The sequence below is a fragment of the Phlebotomus argentipes genome, unplaced genomic scaffold, assembly GCF_947086385.1.
Source record: "Phlebotomus argentipes unplaced genomic scaffold, Phlebotomus argentipes genome assembly contig_15, whole genome shotgun sequence".
NCBI classification, from domain to species: Eukaryota; Metazoa; Arthropoda; class Insecta; order Diptera; family Psychodidae; genus Phlebotomus; species Phlebotomus argentipes.
In genome coordinates, this window is record NW_026776181.1 from 3569600 (window position 1) to 3591131 (window position 21532).

Consider the following 21532-nt stretch of genomic DNA (forward strand, 5'->3'; position numbering starts at 1 on the left):
ACTCCACCTTGTCATGGATTGGATAGATCGTATCGAAGGCAATTTTTCACTCAATCCTCACTGGATATTGTCTCGAGGAGGAATATTAAATGCACACTCCCAGTGTTTCTCCTTCACACTATAGAGTATGGTTTAACATTCATAACACAGACACATAATAATTTTGGGATGTACTTTTTACAGCGCTTCACTCATTATTTCCTCTCTGTCTTGCGTCTCTAAGCGTCTTCGCCACGGCAAGACAATCCACTGTCTGTGGTTATTGTTGTCACACTGGGTGGCTCAGGAGGGCTTCGGCTGAAAAGGTGTGAGAGAAGAAGGTATGAAACTCTCAAATCTAGGAGAACCGGATAGTCCTGTTTAATTAAAAGGTACACAGAGATAAAGATCGAGGGGTTTCTCAGCGCGACTGTCGCTGCGCTCGTGAGACGTGTTCCAAAATTTAAGCAGCACCAGCGCAGGTATTTTCGGCTGAGAAACCCGCCGAGTGCACAGCTGAAGGTGAGTAGTTGAAAAAAGCGAAAAGAAGTGGATTAAAGTAAATATAGAACTGGTGAGATAGAAGAGGCAGGAAAAAGAAGGTTTACTGCCAGCCAAGCTGCCAGCGAAGAGAAAATGTCCCAAAGAGACCAATTCCACTGTGTATATTTACTTTGGTGGCGCGTTGGCCCTCGTTGGGATGTCAAGTTCACTGCTCGGCCCAGTTCAATTGTCCACCTCGCCAAGTGACACCTGAAGCACTCAACACCATAATTCTCGCTCACAAGCAATGCACCGACCGTCTTAGCACTCCGCGATCGCACTGAAGAGTGGTCTTCCCGATCGATCCTCAGCCCATCAATCCGCCACTCAGTGGCTTCGGCGAAAGAACAGTTCTTCCACGGTCACAGAGTCGCGTGTAGAGTTTGTTCGTGTGTGAATGGAGCGGCCGGAGAGTGGCGAATGAATCAAAGTTCTGTAAAAGAGAACTGTTTAGGCTTGTCTCACCAAAGCAAGATCATACAAGAGGAGGTAGAGAACAATTGCCCCGTAATCAAGATCCACTCTTTCGCCAAGCATGTATTCTTGGTTCGTTGCCTCCTCGCGGGCACATTCATGTGTACCTCACCTCGCCTCTGATTAATCCCCAACACAGTGAGAGGTGCAATTTCTTCGCTCTGTCGTTCCTCCAATACTCTCTCCCGAGCTCACCGTCCGGAATTGAGTCCAGCAACACACTCTGGCTAATGTGCCATCGGGAGAAAGAGCGTCGCTCGTCATCCAGTGATGGAGAACCTTTCTTCACTGGTCGACCCGCGAGTCAACCTCTGCTGCCCTCGCGGTGAGAGTGAAAGACTCATCTTGCGCAGAATTCCTCAGCATCTCTGGCACAGCGAACAAAAGGTGGCCTCACTGTCATTAATTTGCGCTCACACAAGTTCTTGGCAAATTGCTCTGGGCTCTGCATGGACTCTCTGACGTGACTGAAGAAGATGTATTGGTCTATTAAAAGATTTCACGCAAAAAGCATTCCAGTGCGTTGAAATGAATAGGAATCGTTATGAGAAGTAGCCAATAATCGAGTCAATCATCAATCTCTGACTGATGGTTTCCGTGGAAGTCCCGTGGAAATCGAGGCACGAAGAGGGTTGGGCATTGATTAAGACAACAAGAGTGCGAGAAACTTTGAAGAACGAGAAAATAATCTTGTTTGTCGGTTTGATGTGATTCAATGCGAAGGGTTGTGCTTCCGAAGTACATTGTGATAATTTATCTGCAATATTTTGTCTTATAGCAAGCTTGATAAAAGTAGATGAGCATCATTTGTTTGAGAGGAGCATCAATTAAACAAATCTATATTTGTTTATTCGTACTTGACCGCTAAAGGAATGTTGCAACACCCTAACATAATTGATCATTCATATGCTAATCAGATCATGATTGCTATTCTGTACAATTCACTTATTATTATTTTCACATTACATCTTATTCCTTCATGTTCCCTATATTTTCTTCTATTTTTTCTGACTTCACTAAGCAAACGAAGTTGTAGAGTGTTGAAAAGGTGCTGTAGGTTTGCCACCACAGACTAGATTCTTGGCGCACACATTTGAATAGGTGAATCTGGATTTGGGTTCACTATTCCCATCGCCCCACCATTCGCGACATCAATCCAGCAAGAAGTTTTCCGCGCTGTGTCGAGGTTGTTGTTCTCCAGCTTCTTCGCCGCCGGATTGAGCAATGAACGGTACAAATAATTTTTACCATCCACAGCCAGAATCGTCACGTCAGTGAGCAAGAGCAAGAAGTGTTGAAAGTTTGCGAAAATGCAAATAAATTATTAGGCTGCTTCTAAGTAGTATTTGACACCTGAGAGGGTCGTGAAGAGACAGAAATTCACTGTGACACCGAGCTTGAATATTTGACGACAATGTGCCAGTCCTGCCGAGTGTTTGCCATTGTCGCAAATTGTATGTGGCATCTCTGTGGGCCAGTGGGAAGAAGTTGGATGTGTGCGCGGCACTGAAGCCAGGCGGCAGATGTGATGGAAAAAGCCGAGTGGCCGCTGGAAAGTGGCCGGCGAAGAGGTGGATTTTGGAGCTTCTCTGTGTGACGGAATTAATCAAAAACATCCCAAAACCACAAGAGTTTCGAGAAGTGCACTCCCACACGACCATGGCAATTTGCAACAGTGCACCATGCAGAAGATCAACACCGGCGAGCGGCGCTGATGCAGTCCTCCAAGAGCCCAGCGCGCCTCGGGCTAATTTCCCCAGTATTCATCCATAATTAATAAACTTTTCCCACCCTCTGACCTGTCGCGAGAACTTTTCAATACCCCAACATTTCAGATACACACATCACCACAGTGACGCCACAGCTTCAGGTACAATGCAAATTTGCCCAGTCTCGGCGGCGCAAAAGGCAACTCTGCAAAAATAATTGTCTCAGATTGCATAATTTACATCAACTTTTTCCAGCGCCAGCGAAAGGCCATGGAGTTTGTGCTAGAATATGCATATATATGTGAAACTTTCTTTGTGTGGAGAAACGGTTTTGCATAATTTGGTGTGTTTTTTTTCAGCGCTCTCAACTCGCTCTTGCATTTGATCCGGGCATCAATAAAGTCTCCCAAGGGATAAATAGCTAAACGAGTTGGTCGGCTATTGATTCCCGGATAACTCACGGTGCTTCATCTCCCACAGGACACCAATCGACCTCAATGCAGCCCTTCTGCACGCGGGACACGATGCGAAGTTACGGGAGTATTTCCCTAAGCTTTGCATATCACAACAACGTAATGAGGGCAGTTTGAACTTTGAAGTACTTTCTTGAGAATTTGTCAGATTGAATATGATTAGGACAAGGTGATTTGTATACCTGTTGGCCAGGAACGGGACTCGTGGCTGCAGTCAAAGACCCAGAGGCCGTCGTAAAATAAAATAATTGATAAATAAATCATGAGTTGTAATTACAATCATCCACGTTTCTCTACATCTTGTGCTTCACAATTTTATCGACTGTGTAATTATTTCGGCGCAAACTTCTCTTTTGAATGTGGAATGTCTCCTCATGCTCAAGCACCATCTTCACCTCAATAGATTTCGCCATGAAAATTGATTTACGTCCAAAAAGCATATGATAAATTGTGAATAGGGATTGGGAATTAATTTATCGCTCGAAAACACTGCAATAATTGCTGCGGAGGCTGTGAAGTGACAAGAGTGTGAGGTATTGATTTTAAGTACTGCCAACTACATGTTTAGGGTGGTCTATTGTTTAAAATGCTGGATGTTCATTCCCATTCATGCTTGTTCATTACACTCTTTCACCCTTATCGGTGTGGATTTTGATCAGAGTTGAACCCACAGTGTGAGAATTCTCTGAATTCAATCAACCCCAAGACAATAGACGGGGAATTGTGTGTGTTTTTGCACAGTTCACAGTGGATGGATGAGGAGTATAGTTATACTCTGGTAATTCACTCATTCTCGCAACATTGCAGATAAAAAGTCCTCTGGTAAATAAACCTGCCAGTTTATATGAGAAATGACAGAATATATGTATGAAAGTTCTTCAGTTTGAACTGGAAAACGAGGGAAAATATCATCGCAGTTCCGATGTAAACCCGAGTATCAAAAATTTATTTTATAGTGCAATATCAATTTAATAATACATAAAAGCATAACAAAAAGTTTTCATCCTTTGTTTCAAAGCTTAACGCATCAATTGAAAATGAGTACTTAGAATACTTTGAAGTACAGCATTTTAGGGATCATCCTATAATTTCTTCCTTGCTCCTTCAGTTTCGAAGGAGGAATGTATTTTCAGTCTTGTTTTCAGCGAAGGATGCAAAAAGCTGAATGGAAAATCCTTTAATAGTGCATGCTATGGAAGTTTTACGAAGTTTTCCATTAAAGTTTCGTCCATGGCGGGACTTTGGAGACTTGACGGATGCTGAATGCATATTTCAATAAGCTGCAACATTGAACAGAGTGGCATGGTGTGCTCGTCGACGTTGAAGTCTAATGAATAAACATGAGAATAATTCCTATAGGTGGACCACATAGCTAAGTAGATTCCGGGAATTCTGAGTGAATTTGTGCGAATTCTCTGGCTAAAGTGGCGGCTTCTGGCCACATCCCTTAATATTCAATCATCTGCATAGTTTTGTTAGGTGAATCATTTACCAACCGTAGCTAAATTGTGTGACACTCTCTCGTCAGATTTTCAGCACATTTCCCAATAATTCATTTTTTCATCCCACTATCGCTCGCAACTGTCACTGAACCTTAATTGAAAAGTCTGATACGGTCTGCAAAGCCGCAGTGAATTGCAACTGTGTTTTCTCCTCTGGGATAAGTGAATTATCACCTAAGCGAGATCAGGTGACTCCATTTGTGAGTCAAAGAGTTCATTTTTGGTTGTGTGCACAAAGATTAAAAACCACAAAACGGTACTCTCCTCCAGCCACAATAATTTATGACTTTTCGTCTCCCGTCGTGCATATTCTCTGGGTATAGTTTTCGGTCGCGAAAGGAGGAATGGCCATGTGTATCGCATAGAGAGACAGAATTGGAAACAAGTTCCGGAATTATTCAAATTGCTCCCCCGAGAAGGCGTGGAGGAGAAAAGGAGCTTTCTGAAAATTTCAATTCCAACAGTTTTTTTTTGCCTTCTTTATTTATATTTTACACAAATATACAGTCAGAGAAAGATATTAGAATCTCTCTTTGCATCTGCATATTTCCCTCTGCAGAATCGTATATTGTGTGGACGAGTGGGGGTGCGGGAAATGCATTTTTCATGAAAGTGTTTTAATTTTCATGACTGATAAGGGTGGGAATTTGCACCCGAGTTATTCACACAGAATCTCTTTCGCATTCGGGGAAAGGATTCCACCTCCCATCTCAATGGCCTGAAGAGAAAGAGAGAACAAATTGAATAAGGTAATTTTGAAAAAAGAGACAACCCGGACTGGTTTACCTGAACTACTGAACTGAATTTCCTTTTCCAGCTGGGCCACTTTGTGACCATTGAAATAGTCAAATGAAGACTCTCTCTGTTTGCAGAGAATTAGAATGACACTCCTACACCCCCGCACATGACCTCATTTCATGGCATTTCGAGCAGAAATAAAAATGAGCATTGTCTGGGAATAAAGCATGATGAAAAAAATGTCACAGCGTAAAACACCAAATGGACATTGAACTGAGAAAAATCTCTACATAATTCAATGCGTAATTCAATATGATTTCACGTGCACCGTAATATTTTGGACAATTTTAATTAAATCCCACAATTAATTAACATTCAATTAAATACAGAGCCTATAAAAATTATATCATTGATCACGAGCCATATTCATTGTGCCAATTAACTCATAAATATTTCCATTAGATTGCATGTTTTTTTTGCACATTCGCAACATTTCGCTTGTCATATCACACTATAATAACTCTATGTTCCAAAATCAATCAAATCGCAGTTTTTCCGCCTCTTGTCACGGTGAAAGATATTGAAAATGAGATATTTCCTCATAAAATAAACAGCAGAGTGAAAATTCTCGCCGGCGGAATCTCTTGAGAGTCAATAAAGAGGGAAAACGAATGACTTAAGACTCTATAAAATGCGGCAAAATGTTTTACAAATAGGCATAAAAGAATATGGGCATAAAATTCTATCAGAACACCTTTACAGGTCTCATGAGATTCACCGTTGGGCCAAATTTCTATGATAATCACATTTTTATTGACGACTGTTAGGGCTCCAGAAATATAATCTGTTGAATTGCCCAACACGCAGGAAACATAAAAAATTCTATCTTAACGATATCGAGTCTAAACTTCAGGATCTGCGAGGAGTGAAATTAGGAAATTTTTTGAACAGCGTGCTTAAAAGATTATCCTAAATTTGATCTCCTCCATGACAGAGTGCTGCAATTATGCTCCCAAAGTTCAACTGTGAACACATCTAATAGTCTCTCTCGGTAGTGAGACTTATCAACTAGAAAGACACTAATAACTACCGACTTAACTTGTGCTCATGAAAAGTTTCTCCATGGAACAGAAGATACTCTCAAATTCAGTTTGGAATTGGAAGCTCAGGGGAATTACGTTAGTGAAAATGTACTCGGCAAACACCAAACTTTATACATATGTACATACAGTTCATCGGGAAAAAATTAAAATTCACGCTAGACACTCTCTAACTTGTGTTTTGTCTCCTTTGCAAATAAAAAACTATATATATCGTTCAACCTCTGAATATTGAAGAGACTTTTACAAATAGAAGCATTTATTATTGCTCATGTTAGGCAAGTTATTCGCTCCATGTGGCACGGATGATTGCAATTTAGACATTTTCTCATTTTCCCATGTTGCATTCTTCAGTGTGGAAACAATGTTGGAAACATTCTCAAAGTTCCTCCTTGGATGACATTCAAAAATGGCACACAGAGACGGAAGGATCCATTGAAAGCTCCCTTTTGCCTGTCCCACATTCGTTTTCACATCGCTGCGAATATTTCCCATTTCGTGCTCACGGTGGGAAAATGTTGGGGTTCAGCTGGCGCGTATTTTCCATTTAAGTTTCGTGGAGCTTTTGTCTCCTCACACGTGGGAAGAACTTTCCGCTAAGGAGTGAATATTGAGTTTTTTCACTAATTGAGATTGAAGTTCTGCACAAGATTGCAGGAGTGTTTAAACTATTGGCAGGAGTAAAAACTTGAAGCAACATTAGTCATCGTTTAGCTTTCAGGTTGTGTTTGTTTCTTTTAAAATAAATTATTTCTATTCATCCTTAATGAAAAGAGGTCAAAATTTTATTGAGAAAATACACAAACGATACACAAATTTACGCTATATTATTGGAATTTGGACTTTGCTCAAGTTAAAGTGTTTATTTGACGTATTTCTCCCCCATATATTTCCTCCTTGGCGTCTGCAGTAAGGTGAGAACCTCATGTGGAACCCTTCAACTCATGGAAAAACACAAAACAGCGCACATTGTTCTCATATTGTGAATTACGTATTTAGTGAGTCAACGTAGAGTAAATCCCTAGTATTTTGGGGTTAGTAAAAAGTGCTCCAAGTTTCAACAATGAGTTGGATGAGACCCAGCAAAAATGCTTCACTCATTGTTTCGTAGCACACCAATACGTTTATTTATTAAGATTCATTCGGTTTCGCGTAGCATAGCGAAAATCGAGTGAATTCGCTGAGCAACACTATCGGTTAACCCTACAAACTCACCCCTTTTCACGTTGTTTCGTACTGTTTCTCGCAAACGTGGCTGTTGGTATATCTTCGACAGCATGTTTGCCACCACCATTGCTTGTCGAGGTCGAGGTTGAATAGCAAATGAATGAAAAGTCGTGCAAATACAAGAATGGATTTAGCACCATCGCGTGGAGAAGAGAAAAAAGTGCCTCACCGGCAAGATTAATGGGAAAATGGATGGAGAACAGCAGTTCAATTCATTGGGTTAAACCCTTTCCGCGCGATCGACACACTTCCCCACGATGACCATCACGGCAATTTTCGAGAAAATTACCAGCACGGGGTGGAGAAGGGCAAGGCCCGATACAAATCTGTAATATATGGGAATTATCTTACATACGAGATTCAATTCGAGGCAATTTCGTGATTGCCACTTAACCGTGTGTTATGTGTTTATCTTGATGTTGCGTTTGTTATTGTGATTAAAGAGATTAAATTAAAATTCTTCCACATCTCATGCAGAGTTGCAGAGACTCAGAATTGTCTGAATTTTTGACGAACTACAGAATTAACCTCCATTCTAAGCATCTCTCAACTCTGGCTCACATGAAAGATTTACCTCACGTCTGACAAAAGGTGGAATTCTTCCTCGAGTTGCTGATGGCTGAAATTGGAGAACAAAATAGGCAATCTTCTATTATTTGCTTTATTTCTTGGACAGAATTCTCCACTTTTTCCACGTCATACAACAATAGAACTCATATCTAAAGCGTAATTGCTGCATATGCGTAAATTATTCTATTCTTAACCAACTATTTCTCCTAGTCTCGTCGGAATAACCCATTATCTTGGCTATAATGTGAAATTTGCACACGAATATATAATACATTTCAGAGATGACGACATGAATATAATTCTAAACTAAACAATATACTTAGAGTTAAAAGTGTGGCATATAAAAAGTAGACGAGAAGGTGCACACAATACATAAAACAATGGCTACAACCGTTAAGACCTGTATAAGAACCCAGCAATCAAATCAATGAAATGTTCATACATATTTGCTGCATTTTCACATGAGCTCCTCCGTGGCAATCTCCCAAAGTGGGAGCTCCCCACCTGGCGGGTGCAACTTTCGCAGTGTGGCAGATGAATAATAGTGCCCCGAGGGCGGATCAATTGTGGCTGCGAGTGGGTAGATTTTCGCGCTTTCGGGCTGCTCACAGTACCTCTGAGAATGCCCGTGTAATTTCTCTAGAGCTCGAATTACAATTTCGGTTGTGCTCATCAGACCAATTCCAAAACTCAGCAGCGCTGATAAACGCGCGGAGAATGTAAAAATGCTAAATTATGAATTTGTTTACAAATTCCAGGACGTATTCATATTTTAATTCCGTTTTATGGGGCAAACAAGCGAAACCTGCAGATGCACTCAAAGAAAAGCATAGGGAAAATCTTCGAAATTGATTAGTAAAATAATCAAAGAGAAAATTATTTTTGAGAAAAACTTAATCTTTCACGACTGGATGAAACAGTTGCGAAAATCTAGAAACACAATTTCCTCTGACTACATATTTAGCATGGCGTCGCTGTGGTAAAATCTCCTTCTAACCACGGACAATTGCCAAGAAGGCTCATTTTAAAACATTTTCAACTATGCTTTGCGACATTTTACCCTGAATAGCCCATAAATTGCTCTGTAAAATATCATTTTAATTCGTGTCCTATGAATTTTCCACCTTCGCCACATTTCGTCCGTGAATTTCCCCAGACAACTCGCAAAGCATAATGTGTAATTTTCACGTGAAGGAGTTTTGAGCTTTCATGTGCGACAATTGTGCACAATGCTGCGGGTGAAAATGAAAAATAGTGCTTTTCCACCGTGCAACTGCAGGGCTTGAAACATTCCAAAAATAGACTTTAAGCAAATTCAACTTCAGTCAATTAGAGAGATAATATGCAATAGAAAGCTCTCCGGGTGAACTTTCAAGTATTCTCGCGTCGAGCGGGTGCGCGAGAGGGGGTGGCATTTCCAAGGGAATTTGCAAGTTGCACAAATGTTGCCCCAAATTCGCCCACTCTTGGTTCTTCACATGAGCACGAAAGGCTCTCATATTTTCCCCATATATCTCCCCCACAATGGCATGCGAAAGTGCAGTTGAGCTGCGCTATTGTGGTATCTTCTCGATGGCGTCCATGACAAATTGAAAGCCATGGACGGCAGTTGTGATCCAGCTGCTGTTTAGCGACGGCAACCAACTGCCTTCGGTGTCCGCTGGTGTTGTGTCCTCATCGAAGCTGCGTCCACCGGCCATGGCGCGTCCTCCGCCCAGATAATCAACATAATCATAATCGGAAACAATCGGATTAACCTTTGAATAGTAAATGGCTGCGAACGTTGAATAAATAATGAGGGCGGCAGTCGCCAACTGGAGAGAGAGAGAGAGAGAGAGAGATCAGGGTGAAAATCACAGTTTCAGTGGTGCTCTCGGTGGGTGGCACGCATAATTCTAATTATTATTATTAGTATAATGCGATCTGGCTATCTCGTCATCATGGCGTCTCGCTGTACAGACTCAGAGCTGCACTGGGAATTAATGCAACCGGCGTGATTTGCTGTGAAATTGAAATTTATTGCCTGCCTTCGCGTTAACTGTCCAACAACTAACTAAAGGATGATAAATAGTGCTGTTGCGTCACAACTTCAAATTACTGCACTTGCTAATGACTAAAAACGGCTAAAAGTCGAATAAGAGAGCGATATAAAGTTGTCGATTTCACTATAGATCCATTACGAACTCGTAAAATTACCCCAACAACCCTGGCAACACGCCCTTTTATGTGACAGAAACATATTCCCCAGAACAGAACACTGAACACTGTCTAGCAGTAATGATGTTGTTCCTCGTAATGCAATTACAAGCGATATGTTAATAAATTTAGTGCAACGCCCGATCCGTACCTGGAAGGCCGCCCAAAACTTGTACGATCCCTCCGTGATGACAAAGTCGTAGTATCCCTTCAGTGGGTCACCCTTGATGTAGCGTCCCTCGACTGTGGCCACTTCCGTGGTCGCTGCAGTGTCTGTGGGAGAGAACTTTGCTAGATTTCACACCATTCGCATTCATTAAGGCCAGATTATTGCACTGAGTGCCGTTTAACCCCATTTTCTCATCGTCGTTGTCACACCGGGAAAACCATTCTCATCACATGCAAACAAAGTCTTAAGTGAAATTTTCCACATAAACACCTTTTGCATGAAGTGCGATCTGAGCACAGAGCGGGATAATTAGGATTTTGACTAGCACTCCCGGGAGAGCTAGAATATGTGATGAGAATGTAATTACATATTATGCATTATAAAGAGGGTGAAATTTTTTATTTATTATGTATATCCAAGCAATCACGAATGCCATTTCCCCTCCGGATAGTTAATAATTTAAGTTTTAATATTCAACTCTCTGCAGGACTGAAAGGATTTTTATCTAGCGCCAATTATGTCGAAAGCGACCAATTTGGAGCAATTCGCGATGCATTTAATTATTCCATTCGATAATCTATAGCATTTTAATGCACATACTGGTAATTACTTCATATATTTTTAAACACGTCCTTTTGACACACCATCACATCAGAGCGTGCATTATGTACGATATGTAGATTATGTATTTATATATCTCGCGCTGAGCTTGTTAAAGCTCTTCGCTCGTCAGCAATCAATGCAATTATCCGGGCTTATGAACCCTCCTCCGCGAAGCAAGAAAGACACTCTAATGTGACTCCCTATCAGATGCTGAAAGGAATTTCTATATTGCAGATAAATAGCGAAAAAATCCTCGAGGAAGTAGATGGCACTGGAGATTGAAGGATAGCGAAAGGAATTTTTATATTGATTTCCTCCTCTTTCGCAAGCATCTATCTTATTAGGACTTGCAGTGGAAAAAAAATGTCAAAAACTTCCGTAAACTTCCTTTCTTCGGCCTTTGACGTTCTGGCAATATTGTGGCCAGCGTGTTAACGGGGAAATGACATTGTTTATTACCATCGGTGTCATCTCGAGGGGATCCAATTAGAGGCTCAGCACTATTTGCCGAGGAATTTCGTGCTAATTCCGGTGATTCTTGAGCTGTGGCTTCAGTGGTGTTTCGATGGGATTTGAGAGATCGAACCAGTGATACGACATTGCCAATGAAATTCACTGTGCTCTCCCATGAATTATTGCCACCGCGCCAGGAGTAGGGCGACCTGCCGCCCCCGGCGTCCCTCCTCCGCTCCGCCTTCTCCTCGTTATCCAGCCTGGCGGCCGCCTCGTCGTAGTCCTCAAGGCCCTGCTCATACCTGGTGGAAAAGGTGAGAAAAGCACGCAAGACTAATTAAAATGCAACACAATGTAAATCCACTAATGGACCATCTCGAGTATCATGTCTAAATGAATTCCCAGATCTCAGGTGGATGATGGTAAATTTATGCGTGAAATGGAAGATGGAACGATTCACTTTGTGAGATTTTCGGATAATTGCGTGGGTGAGTCGAAGGGGTGGGAGAAGATCACAGAAAAAGATGAAAATGTTGTGCGATAATTAACTATAAGAGTGGAGTTTCGTAAGCTCCACGAGAACTCTTCATTCGCACAAGAGCGCCAACTCAGTGACAAGAGCCTAAGCGAAATATAGGGCACGAATGGGGTGTCTGGGAGGGCCTCCTAATCTATTCACCCGTAAATTCGTAATGTAATTTCACTTTAAACAACACATTCGCATGTTTCATAATAATATCATTACTTGCATGTTATGAGTGTAGAGTAAATTACGAAGCAATTAAATTTCCCCAACTATGATACTGCGCACACACACACACAGGCACTTGTACATATGTATGACATTATTTTAAAGAGGGCGAAACATAATGCAAAAGCGAGTAAACATACGTTTAACTATTTGCAGAGTTTCGGTCTCTGCAACCCCACTTGGGCTACATTCACTGGAGACTCATTAAAATGGCTGCGAGCTTCAACTTTTTAGACGTCACCCCGTCTGCACTTTCCGCTGTGACCGCATTTTCAGCATTAAGCCCACCACAGTGTTCCTCGAATTGATACTTAGGCATGTCAATGGCTATTCACACATTCTCTATTTTTCTTTAAAACCTCGTTCTCTAAGGCATTTTGTGCCAAGGCGAGTCTTTAACAGAAATTCTCATATAATATTCCTTTTAAAATTGTCCAACTGCTGTTTCCTAAAAATTCACGCAATTAATTCTCTTTTGAATAACTGTCAGATATGAAATTTGGGTATAAAATAATGTGGTATATATAATATTTGTGGGTTTAGTATTATGTGTAGATTTTAATTTAAATAGCAACTCGAGCTGTGCAACAGCAACACTAATCCTATTCATTATTTCAATTAAACAGATTCAAACACGGCCGAATGGAACATTTCAATTAACAATATGTTATAATAATTGTATCTCTAAACTCGTGCTTTAGAGATACTTAAATCGCTTCATGATAAACATCCAGAATTAAACACGCATTTGTGGTGAACGACAAAATAACCGATTGTATAAAGTAGCTTCTCATTGACAACACTATATTTTCCCACTTGCAAACTAAGCTAGGCTCTCAATTGAAACTTTAAGAGGTTCATTAAAGTTTGCCCAACTCCGAGGGCGCAGAAGGTGGGCAGAGGCGGTTTGTGAAATAAAGCAGAGAGTGGATATAGAGAGGAAATAAATTTGTGTGGAAATGTCGGGGGAATTTTCTGTGTTGGGGTGGATTTGGGTCAACTTTGAGTCAAATTGGTGCTGAGAAAAATAAAAATTTCATTCGCCAAATCCCAACATCTGCAGCTAAGGAGCCAACTAGTCCGTGGCTCTCGGTTGCGGCTCAGGAGGTCGAAGGTGGTGTGGCAAAGTGCACTGCCGGAGGAGACAAAGGGAAGACATCCAGCGGAGCTCTTAAGGAGTTCCACACACACACATACGCGAGAGAAAGAGAAAGAGAAATGTAATGAAGGTGGGATGAGCTGTGGGAAAACTTCGACTGGGCGAGTGAGAGAGAGATTTTAAAAGTTGCCACGTGGAGGAGAAAAAGAAGTGGCAAGAATAAGTCCAATGTGATTCATTAGGAAAATGCATTGAGCCAAAGGTGGGTCTGCCAGTAAAATGCGATGCAAGTGAAACAGTGTAACTAATGAGGAGAAATGGAAGTGAGCCAAGTGGTGCAGAAGAGACGGACAGGAAAAAGTTTTGATTTCCTCCAAGAATCACCCACACTCCGGCGGCCACGAGGTATTCCATTGCCTGCACACTCTCAAATTCACGAGAAATTTAAGACGGAGAGGATAATAATTAAAGTTTCCACCATGACAGAGAGATTTATGCTTCATCTATTTTCTGTTTCTTGCACGTCTTTCGTGGCTTCGGGAAACAATAATATTGCCTGTATAAATCAATTGGGGCTCAATGATTTCCTCAGGTCTCGAGATGGGAATTCCAAGAAAACCCAGTAAAACATTGCTCTATTTCTGTACATATTTGCGAAATATTCATACACTGAGACAAAATACGACAATCATTTGCATTTCGCTGATAAAAGTTGAAAATCGGTTTCACAGGTTTTCACACAGTGGCGTCAAACAAGCTCAGAGTGGCACTCTATGCTCGGAACAAGGCTCGGAAAATGGGTGAAAATCACATCATAAATTGATGCAATTTTGATCTACACCACTGCTTTTAGCTAAGCCTCACGCGACGTTTCAGGCTTGTCCACGTCATATCTCACCCCCGCTTCGAAAGGGATATTCTTTTACCATAAATAATGTTACACTTGGAGATTTTCACAGAGTTATACACAGTTTCAACTCCATCTCCAGCACTAGGGATGCCTTTTGTGCCGGATCACGGCTCTGTGGCGATGGTGAGGGTTGTTCAGTGTGAAATCAACTACATACATCAAAAAGTTTTTCTTTTCAAACGGAACACTGCAGACTCCTTTCGTTATTTTGCTGGTGAAAGTTCAAAAGCGATGGATGAGAGGAGCTTCGAGGGGCGCCAAGGAAGTGATACACTCGGCGGAGATATATAATCTGAGAAACAACCCTCTCAGGCAAGTCCAGTGGGTGGTGCCGCCCCGTATCAGTTCAGGTGAGTATCCAAAGTCGGAATTCTAATAATAAATCATGGCAATAATTGCAGCGAAAGCACTCAATTCAATGTGAATCTTCTTTGCAGTTTGCTCAGCTATATGTGTCGGATTTCTGGCTGGGTTGAATTTTAAATTGAATTTCCACCCCACAAGCCATTCTCGGGTGCAGAGAGATCGCAACAGAAGCTCCCAATTTGGATCAGTGAATGCGGTACAGTTGGTGGTTTTGCTTCATCATATCTTGCCATTTGCGGTTGAATTTCCCCATTGCACGGCAAAAGCGGAACGGCGTGGTTTTTTTGGGAGGACAGCGGATAAAATGATGAGTGGGTGGGCGAAAGACTCACCTGGAGAGTCGCTTCGGCGGTGCACTTTCAATTTTCGGGGTGGTCGCCACACTGTATCTGCTGAAAGTGCCCTCGTCCATGCCCTCCTCGTTCGTGACCACATCCTGCCGCTCCGCCACTCTGTCCACATTTTCCTTCTCATTAAAATAATTATTTTAATTATTCATTATATGCGACAGAGTGCAGCTACAGTGAGGAGCAATACTGACCCAAAGGGGAATGAGAAAATTTCCGAACAAGAGAACCCTTTCAAAAGTATTCGACAATTCATCACGCTGAGTGACCTAATTTAATCAAAGCGCTAAATCTATGAAAAATGCTTGGAAAAATGACAATTTATCAGTTAGACAGCTAAATAAAATATTAAATCTTTATTCCACTTTTCTGGCCAAACAGATTGACGTTCGAAAACAATTTATTGATTAACGGTGAATTGGAATTCTTATATATGATATTCCTTATATAGAATATCATTGAGTGAGAGAGCTTAAAATATCTATCTCATAAACAACGAGCAATGAAGAGCGAGACCAAGAGCTTGTGTATTGCTGAAAAGGATAATTAAAATGGCTCTAATTTAATTTTCTCGCTCTTTTTTTATTCAAAAGGCTTAAACGAGAAATGGCACAAAATACACATGCCAATTAGTCATTAATTAGGCAATGTTGACGGTAAAATTTGAGACTCCAACTGAACATGAAATCAATGGCGACAATTAGGAGTAAAAATTTAATAAATCATGATAAAAGGCATAATTTTCCACTATTTATTCCTATTTGTGAGTGAAAATTAAAATTCTTCTGGTTTTGTTCAGCCAAAACTGATTCCCATGAATTTATACCGCAAAAGCATTTACCACACAAACACCTCAAATACTCTTCATACTTTGTTTGCCCAACTAATAAACCTCCTTTTAGCACTTAGGCTTACTCAACTGATGAATATTTGGTGGCAATAAAAGTGTTTCTTACACTTAATCAAATAAGACGGAATAAATCATCACGCTCAGTTATGCTCCTCACTGTATAGCTCTAGCGAGCTTTATTCCACACACCTGAAAAGCTCCTCTTACTGTAGCTTTCTCTGTGGCTACGGCTGTCGAGAGCATTGTAGTGCAGAAGCAGCAAATGACAAGGAAATTTAATACTTTTTCCATCATGACAGCTGGATATCCTCTCAATTACACCACTATATGTCTTCTAATTGTGCCTCCACGCTTTTTTTTTCGTTAGGACACTGCCATGCAAGGACAACACATAATAATGAGTCACAGGTCCTCTTGTATTTCTTGTCACCAGTTTCGTCACTTCATCATTATTAACGGTGGCAGGAGTCTAAGCCGTAATTTGCGACCGGGACAAATTCACAGAATGTCAGGAAATGTGTAATTGAAGCTTCGACGCTTTGGTGACACTGAACGAATGGCGAAATAGTATTGGGAAAGCACTCAGCCACACTGTGAATATGATGGTGATGGGTGAAACAATGAGCCACAATTGACACGATCCTCCACAAATCACAGCCACACTGAGAATGTTGATGGTCTCGGCGCTTTGTCAAAGTTCACAGCTTCGTTCTCAGAATTCCCTCCAGAACGACTCGCGCTCGGTGGAGCGATGGCGAAGAATCCCAAACCCCCGTGCTCTGCTTATCACGTAAAATCAATTATGACGATCTTGTGAATGTCCGGCTACCGTTAGGCCGCGATGATGAGCTCGGTGATGATCAATTGGGAGGCTGAGCTATTCTGGTCAGAATTTCAGTGACGCGTGGCGGCTTCTGGGACACTGCTCTAATTAGCTGTGCAAAGAAACAACAGTCGTCCCAATTCATATTGCAAAAGATCAGCTCGCCGTGCATATGAACGACTGCTCACCTGCACTTGAAGCGCAGGCGAGCCGAGGGAAAATATGTCGAATGCATAGCAATAAATTGTATGTGGACATTTTGGCAATAAAGTGCACTTAGTGATTGCTGGGCACAGCATTTGGCTCAATTCCCACTGGTTGGCAGTGGAAATGCAAGGAAGAAGCGACGAAAAAATAATATTTACAAAATGGATTTCAATAGTTTCAGAAACCGCGCCTTCATCCACAGAAAATCTTTATACTTTTCGCAAGGACAAATATTTGTGGAAAACAGCATTTTCTCGCGCGCTTGAGTAAGTCTAACAACAACAAATTGTTTGGCTATTACATTTTCCATTTTCTGTTGTGGTTTCATATATTTCAAATTTGAATTTAGACAAACCAACAACACTGTCAAATTGACTATTTAAAAATCAAGCATGCAAATTGTCCCCAAAGCGACAATTTTTCCAGACATGCTCAAGGGGAGAAATTGCAAATTGCTTAAACTTTCTCCATGACACACATTTCTTTTCCTACTTCTCCATACCAACTCATTAATCATGAAGATAATATTCAAATATCTCTGAATGGGTGGTAGTTTTAGTGCCGTAATTGGCCGCACTCCCGCAGTCTGGGTAACTTTAATTTCATACCATTGGGATTTATCCATCTGTACATTTTAATTGCACATCTAATTTCTTGTACGAAAATGCCATACATTTTGTCTCCACGGCGTGGCAAATGTACCGAGACACGGTTTAATTTGTCATGCTAAAATGGCACCGTATATATATCTCAAATTCTCCTCTCTCGTGAGCTTCTCATCCGCCAGGCAAACGGAGGAAGTTCTAGCTTTTTCCTCCTCATTTATCGCGCGCTAAAGACATTAGCGCAAGATTCCGGGTCGTTTTTTCCTCAATTTCCCCCCAAAAAGTGGAAGGAAAAAATCATTTGAATTATCTCTAAACAGTTATTTGTTAGAAAATCACCTTGTGAGTGAATAATTAGAAGAATTTTCACTTCTTATTTGACCAGTGAGAGAACGAGAGCATTTTTTCCTCTTCTTCACAGAAGGAGAATGGACTGATTTTCTCTGGGTTCGAGCAAAATATTTACTGTTATTGGCATTCTTTTCACCATATTAACTCTTCGTCTTCTCAAACAACGCGATTCTCTGTCTTGACTGTGTGACAAAGGACAAAATCGTGAAAGATTTATTTACTTTCAGTGTTTGGTTTTCATTCTGCATGGACACTGATGTGACTCTCTTCTGTCTTTCCCGTCTGAATACATTTTGCGCCCAACGATGATTTTATGTTTGCTGGGAAAGAGTCTGCACAAAAAACTACTTACAAAAGCTCTCTTCCTGCGTCGAGAGGCTTTCAATTCATCCGCACATTCACCCCCACCCCAAGCTTCTGCCCTCACTGCAAATAATGAAAATAATATGTTCTATGTGTTATGAGCAAAAAATCCCACATGAAGGACCAACAAGGTAGCATACAAAATGCATTCCCGAGTCAATAGCAAGTGCATATTTCGCGAACTTGAGCGCCCATTGTCCCGAAGAAGTGAGGCAGGAAAAAAGGAGCAGCGAAAGACGAGAGAAAGCGATTAAATTAAATTACAACTTCCGGATTCTTTAACATGTTTCGCTTCACCCATATTGCCATTTTAATGCGGATGGCGCAATTTGAAATTTAACACAACGCCAATAGACCCCTTTTCCACTCTCGAGCACATTTTTCAGCGCTCGCCTTTCGTCACACAACACCAAAGGCTGCCAGTGGTGTAGGATGCTAATACTAGCGAAATTCTGCGTTAAATCTTTATGTGGTTAAAAGCGCTTTTCTGTTCAGAAAGCTACATTTGCCGTTTTGTGTAATCCCCTTGAGGAATTATACTAATTTGAGTTTCGCATTTAAAAGAATTACACTGCGACGAATAGCTACCGACGTGCGGGAATAAAACATATCATATTTAAATACTGTAATCCTATAGTTTCGCTACGCCGCTGGTGTCGTGCCCACCCTCTGACCTCGTGCTGTGTGAAAAATTCCATAAGCTGTGACAAAGGTTGCCGCCACACACTCGCCCTAATGGCGGGTTTCCGCGCGAGGCGGCGATACTCGAGATTCTACAGTCCAGGACGAGGTGCAGGAGCTCGAGGACTCTCAGGAGCGACTGTCGCGCAAATGAATAAGACTCCCCACTGCGAGGTCTGAAGAGGTGACGTGACACGACAAGAGAGCGAAGTGAATAAATAACAAACCTCTGCAGGACTCTTTTCTGGATATTTCTTACTCATATAACAATTCCCATAGTCGAGAGGAAATCAAAGAGGGAAACTCAAGAGTTCCAATGGAGAATCGATTGACTTACAAAGTGATTTGAATTTCACTATCTTTTGAATATGAATGGAGAGATAAATGCAAGCTGAAGTGATATAATTCCACTCGAATGTCACAGTATTCTAATGGAAAAGCTTCATAATTGACGCTGATGAGACTGCAAACTCTATAAATTTTTCACTATTAATACCGCAAAAGCAAAATGACTCACTATCGACAGTCAAATCCAGATTAAATTACCATAGTTTGCTGAGCGACAATGGGCAAATTGAGTGACCATAAATTCTAGTGAAATGCAATCATGAAATTCAATTTTCATCAGAATTTATCCTTTGACGGCATCGCCCTGAGGCATCTTCGTCGCCTTCCTCAACAACTACACAGCCTCAATTACTCACTAATCACGTTCATCGGCAGACGAGTAGGGAAATTGGACGAATTTCGCGCCGGTAAAACGATAAATTGAGGGGCGGAAAACTCTATTTGCTTTTCATATCAAACCATTGATTGATGTCTGTTCCGAGGATGAATTTAAATAAGGACTGTGAATCTACTGTTCCACGTACAAATGCAGTGTACTTTCCACTGTGCGTTCGCACTTTTGTATTCACTTCTCAAAATTGAATTGACTTGAGCGCGCCTTGTGATGCTCTGGCTTAAACCTCAAGTGCCAAATATTTATTTAACCATCTTTCGAAGGAAATGTATTTCGAAGTCGTGCAAATAAAGTAGAAAACAGGACTTTTGTGTCTATTTCTATCGTTGTAGGAAAAGCCAAAAGCTATTTGGGTCATTCAATACTTCATGTCGCCCAATTAAGCTGAGAAAGGTCAGTCGTGAAGCTAATTGGCTGCACTTGATTGCCACTTCTGCACGAAATTCGCCGAATTTCACTGAACTTATCAAAGATGACCTCCAATTTCAGAGCTATACAGAGATTTTTATTTGAACATTTTCTGCAACTTTGATGGACACGATACGAGAAGAGAAGCTGCAATTTTCTATAGGACTGGTTTCATGCATTCCAAATCATTTCCTCAGTCAATTTTCATCACTGCCATTCCAAGAACAGAAATCCATTGTGATGAATACAGATGTGAAAAAGGTCATATAACTTTTGCAATGCATAAATTAAAACCTTCCAGTAATTTTCTCCCGCCAAATCCATTTGTAAAGTAATCACAAATCCGGTGATTTCTTCCGCGGATCGACAGAGAAGTCCTAATTCATTTAACGAGAGCAATTAATAGAGTTCAGCGCTGAGTGGTGCATAATAATTCGCGAAAGTGCTCAATTAAGAAATTCACCATTTAATAATTCTTCCTCAAAACAAAACACTTTAAATTCTTTGCAATATTGCAGCGATATTTCTTCACACAATTCTCTCTCTTTCAACCAGAGCGAATGTGTTGCAGAGAAATATGTGAAAAGTTTGATACAATTCTTGCACACCTCAGTCGAGGGGCGGTGGGATGGGGTGGGCGCTCTATTCAGTGGGAAAACAATGAGGCCCTTCAGAGAAGGGTCGTTGGTGACGCACACGAAAGCCCTATTGCAGAGTTGGGGACAATTCATTACACTCTGGGTCGCAAATGGCCAAATGTACAGATAAAATAGAAGTTCAGCATTCGCTCACTCTGCCCAACCCCTCGAATGCGAGGCCGGAGCGTCTGTGCAGCTAGAATTCTTGACCTATATATTGAGCAGAAGTCAATCAAGTGACCAAATGGAGATGGATGTCATATCGTGTCTAATTAGCGTCGTCTTCTTTGTGCCGTGCACAGTGCTAATTGCATAAGTAAGCAGAAATGGTTCGGATCAATCAGAGGATCCAGTTATTCTCGGTGACAAGATCCATGTTGGATGGCCAATGCTGAGATTGTCGTCAGTTCCGATGTGATATTGCACGAGATGATTGCGACGTCCCACCGCTGGTGTCTCCTCCTGCTCCTGCTGCCCTTGCTCGTGACTCCCGCCGCGGTGGGGCCGGCCACGGACGTCGAGGGCAGAGTGAAGAAGTACAGCTACTACTACATCAGCCGCAAACTGTACTACATCCCCCTCTTTTTCGTGGTCTACTGGGCATTCTACGTCTTCTGGCTCATCGTGCAATCCATCGCGAGGCACAAAGTATGAT

At 41.4% G+C, this 21532-nt stretch overlaps 1 protein-coding gene across 1 annotated transcript; it reads right to left on the reverse strand.

Annotated features, from left to right (window-relative positions):
- Positions 1–8399: 8399 nt before the first annotated feature.
- LOC132262042 (uncharacterized) lies at positions 8400–16832 on the reverse strand. Its single transcript, XM_059761162.1, has 5 exons — positions 16249–16832; positions 15195–15328; positions 11743–12038; positions 10663–10784; positions 8400–10129 (listed from the first exon to the last, which is right to left on the reverse strand). The coding sequence occupies exons 1-5, from the start codon at positions 16351–16353 to the stop codon at positions 9869–9871; spliced, it is 918 nt and encodes a 305-aa protein (XP_059617145.1). The 5' UTR covers positions 16354–16832; the 3' UTR covers positions 8400–9868.
- Positions 16833–21532: the final 4700 nt, after the last annotated feature.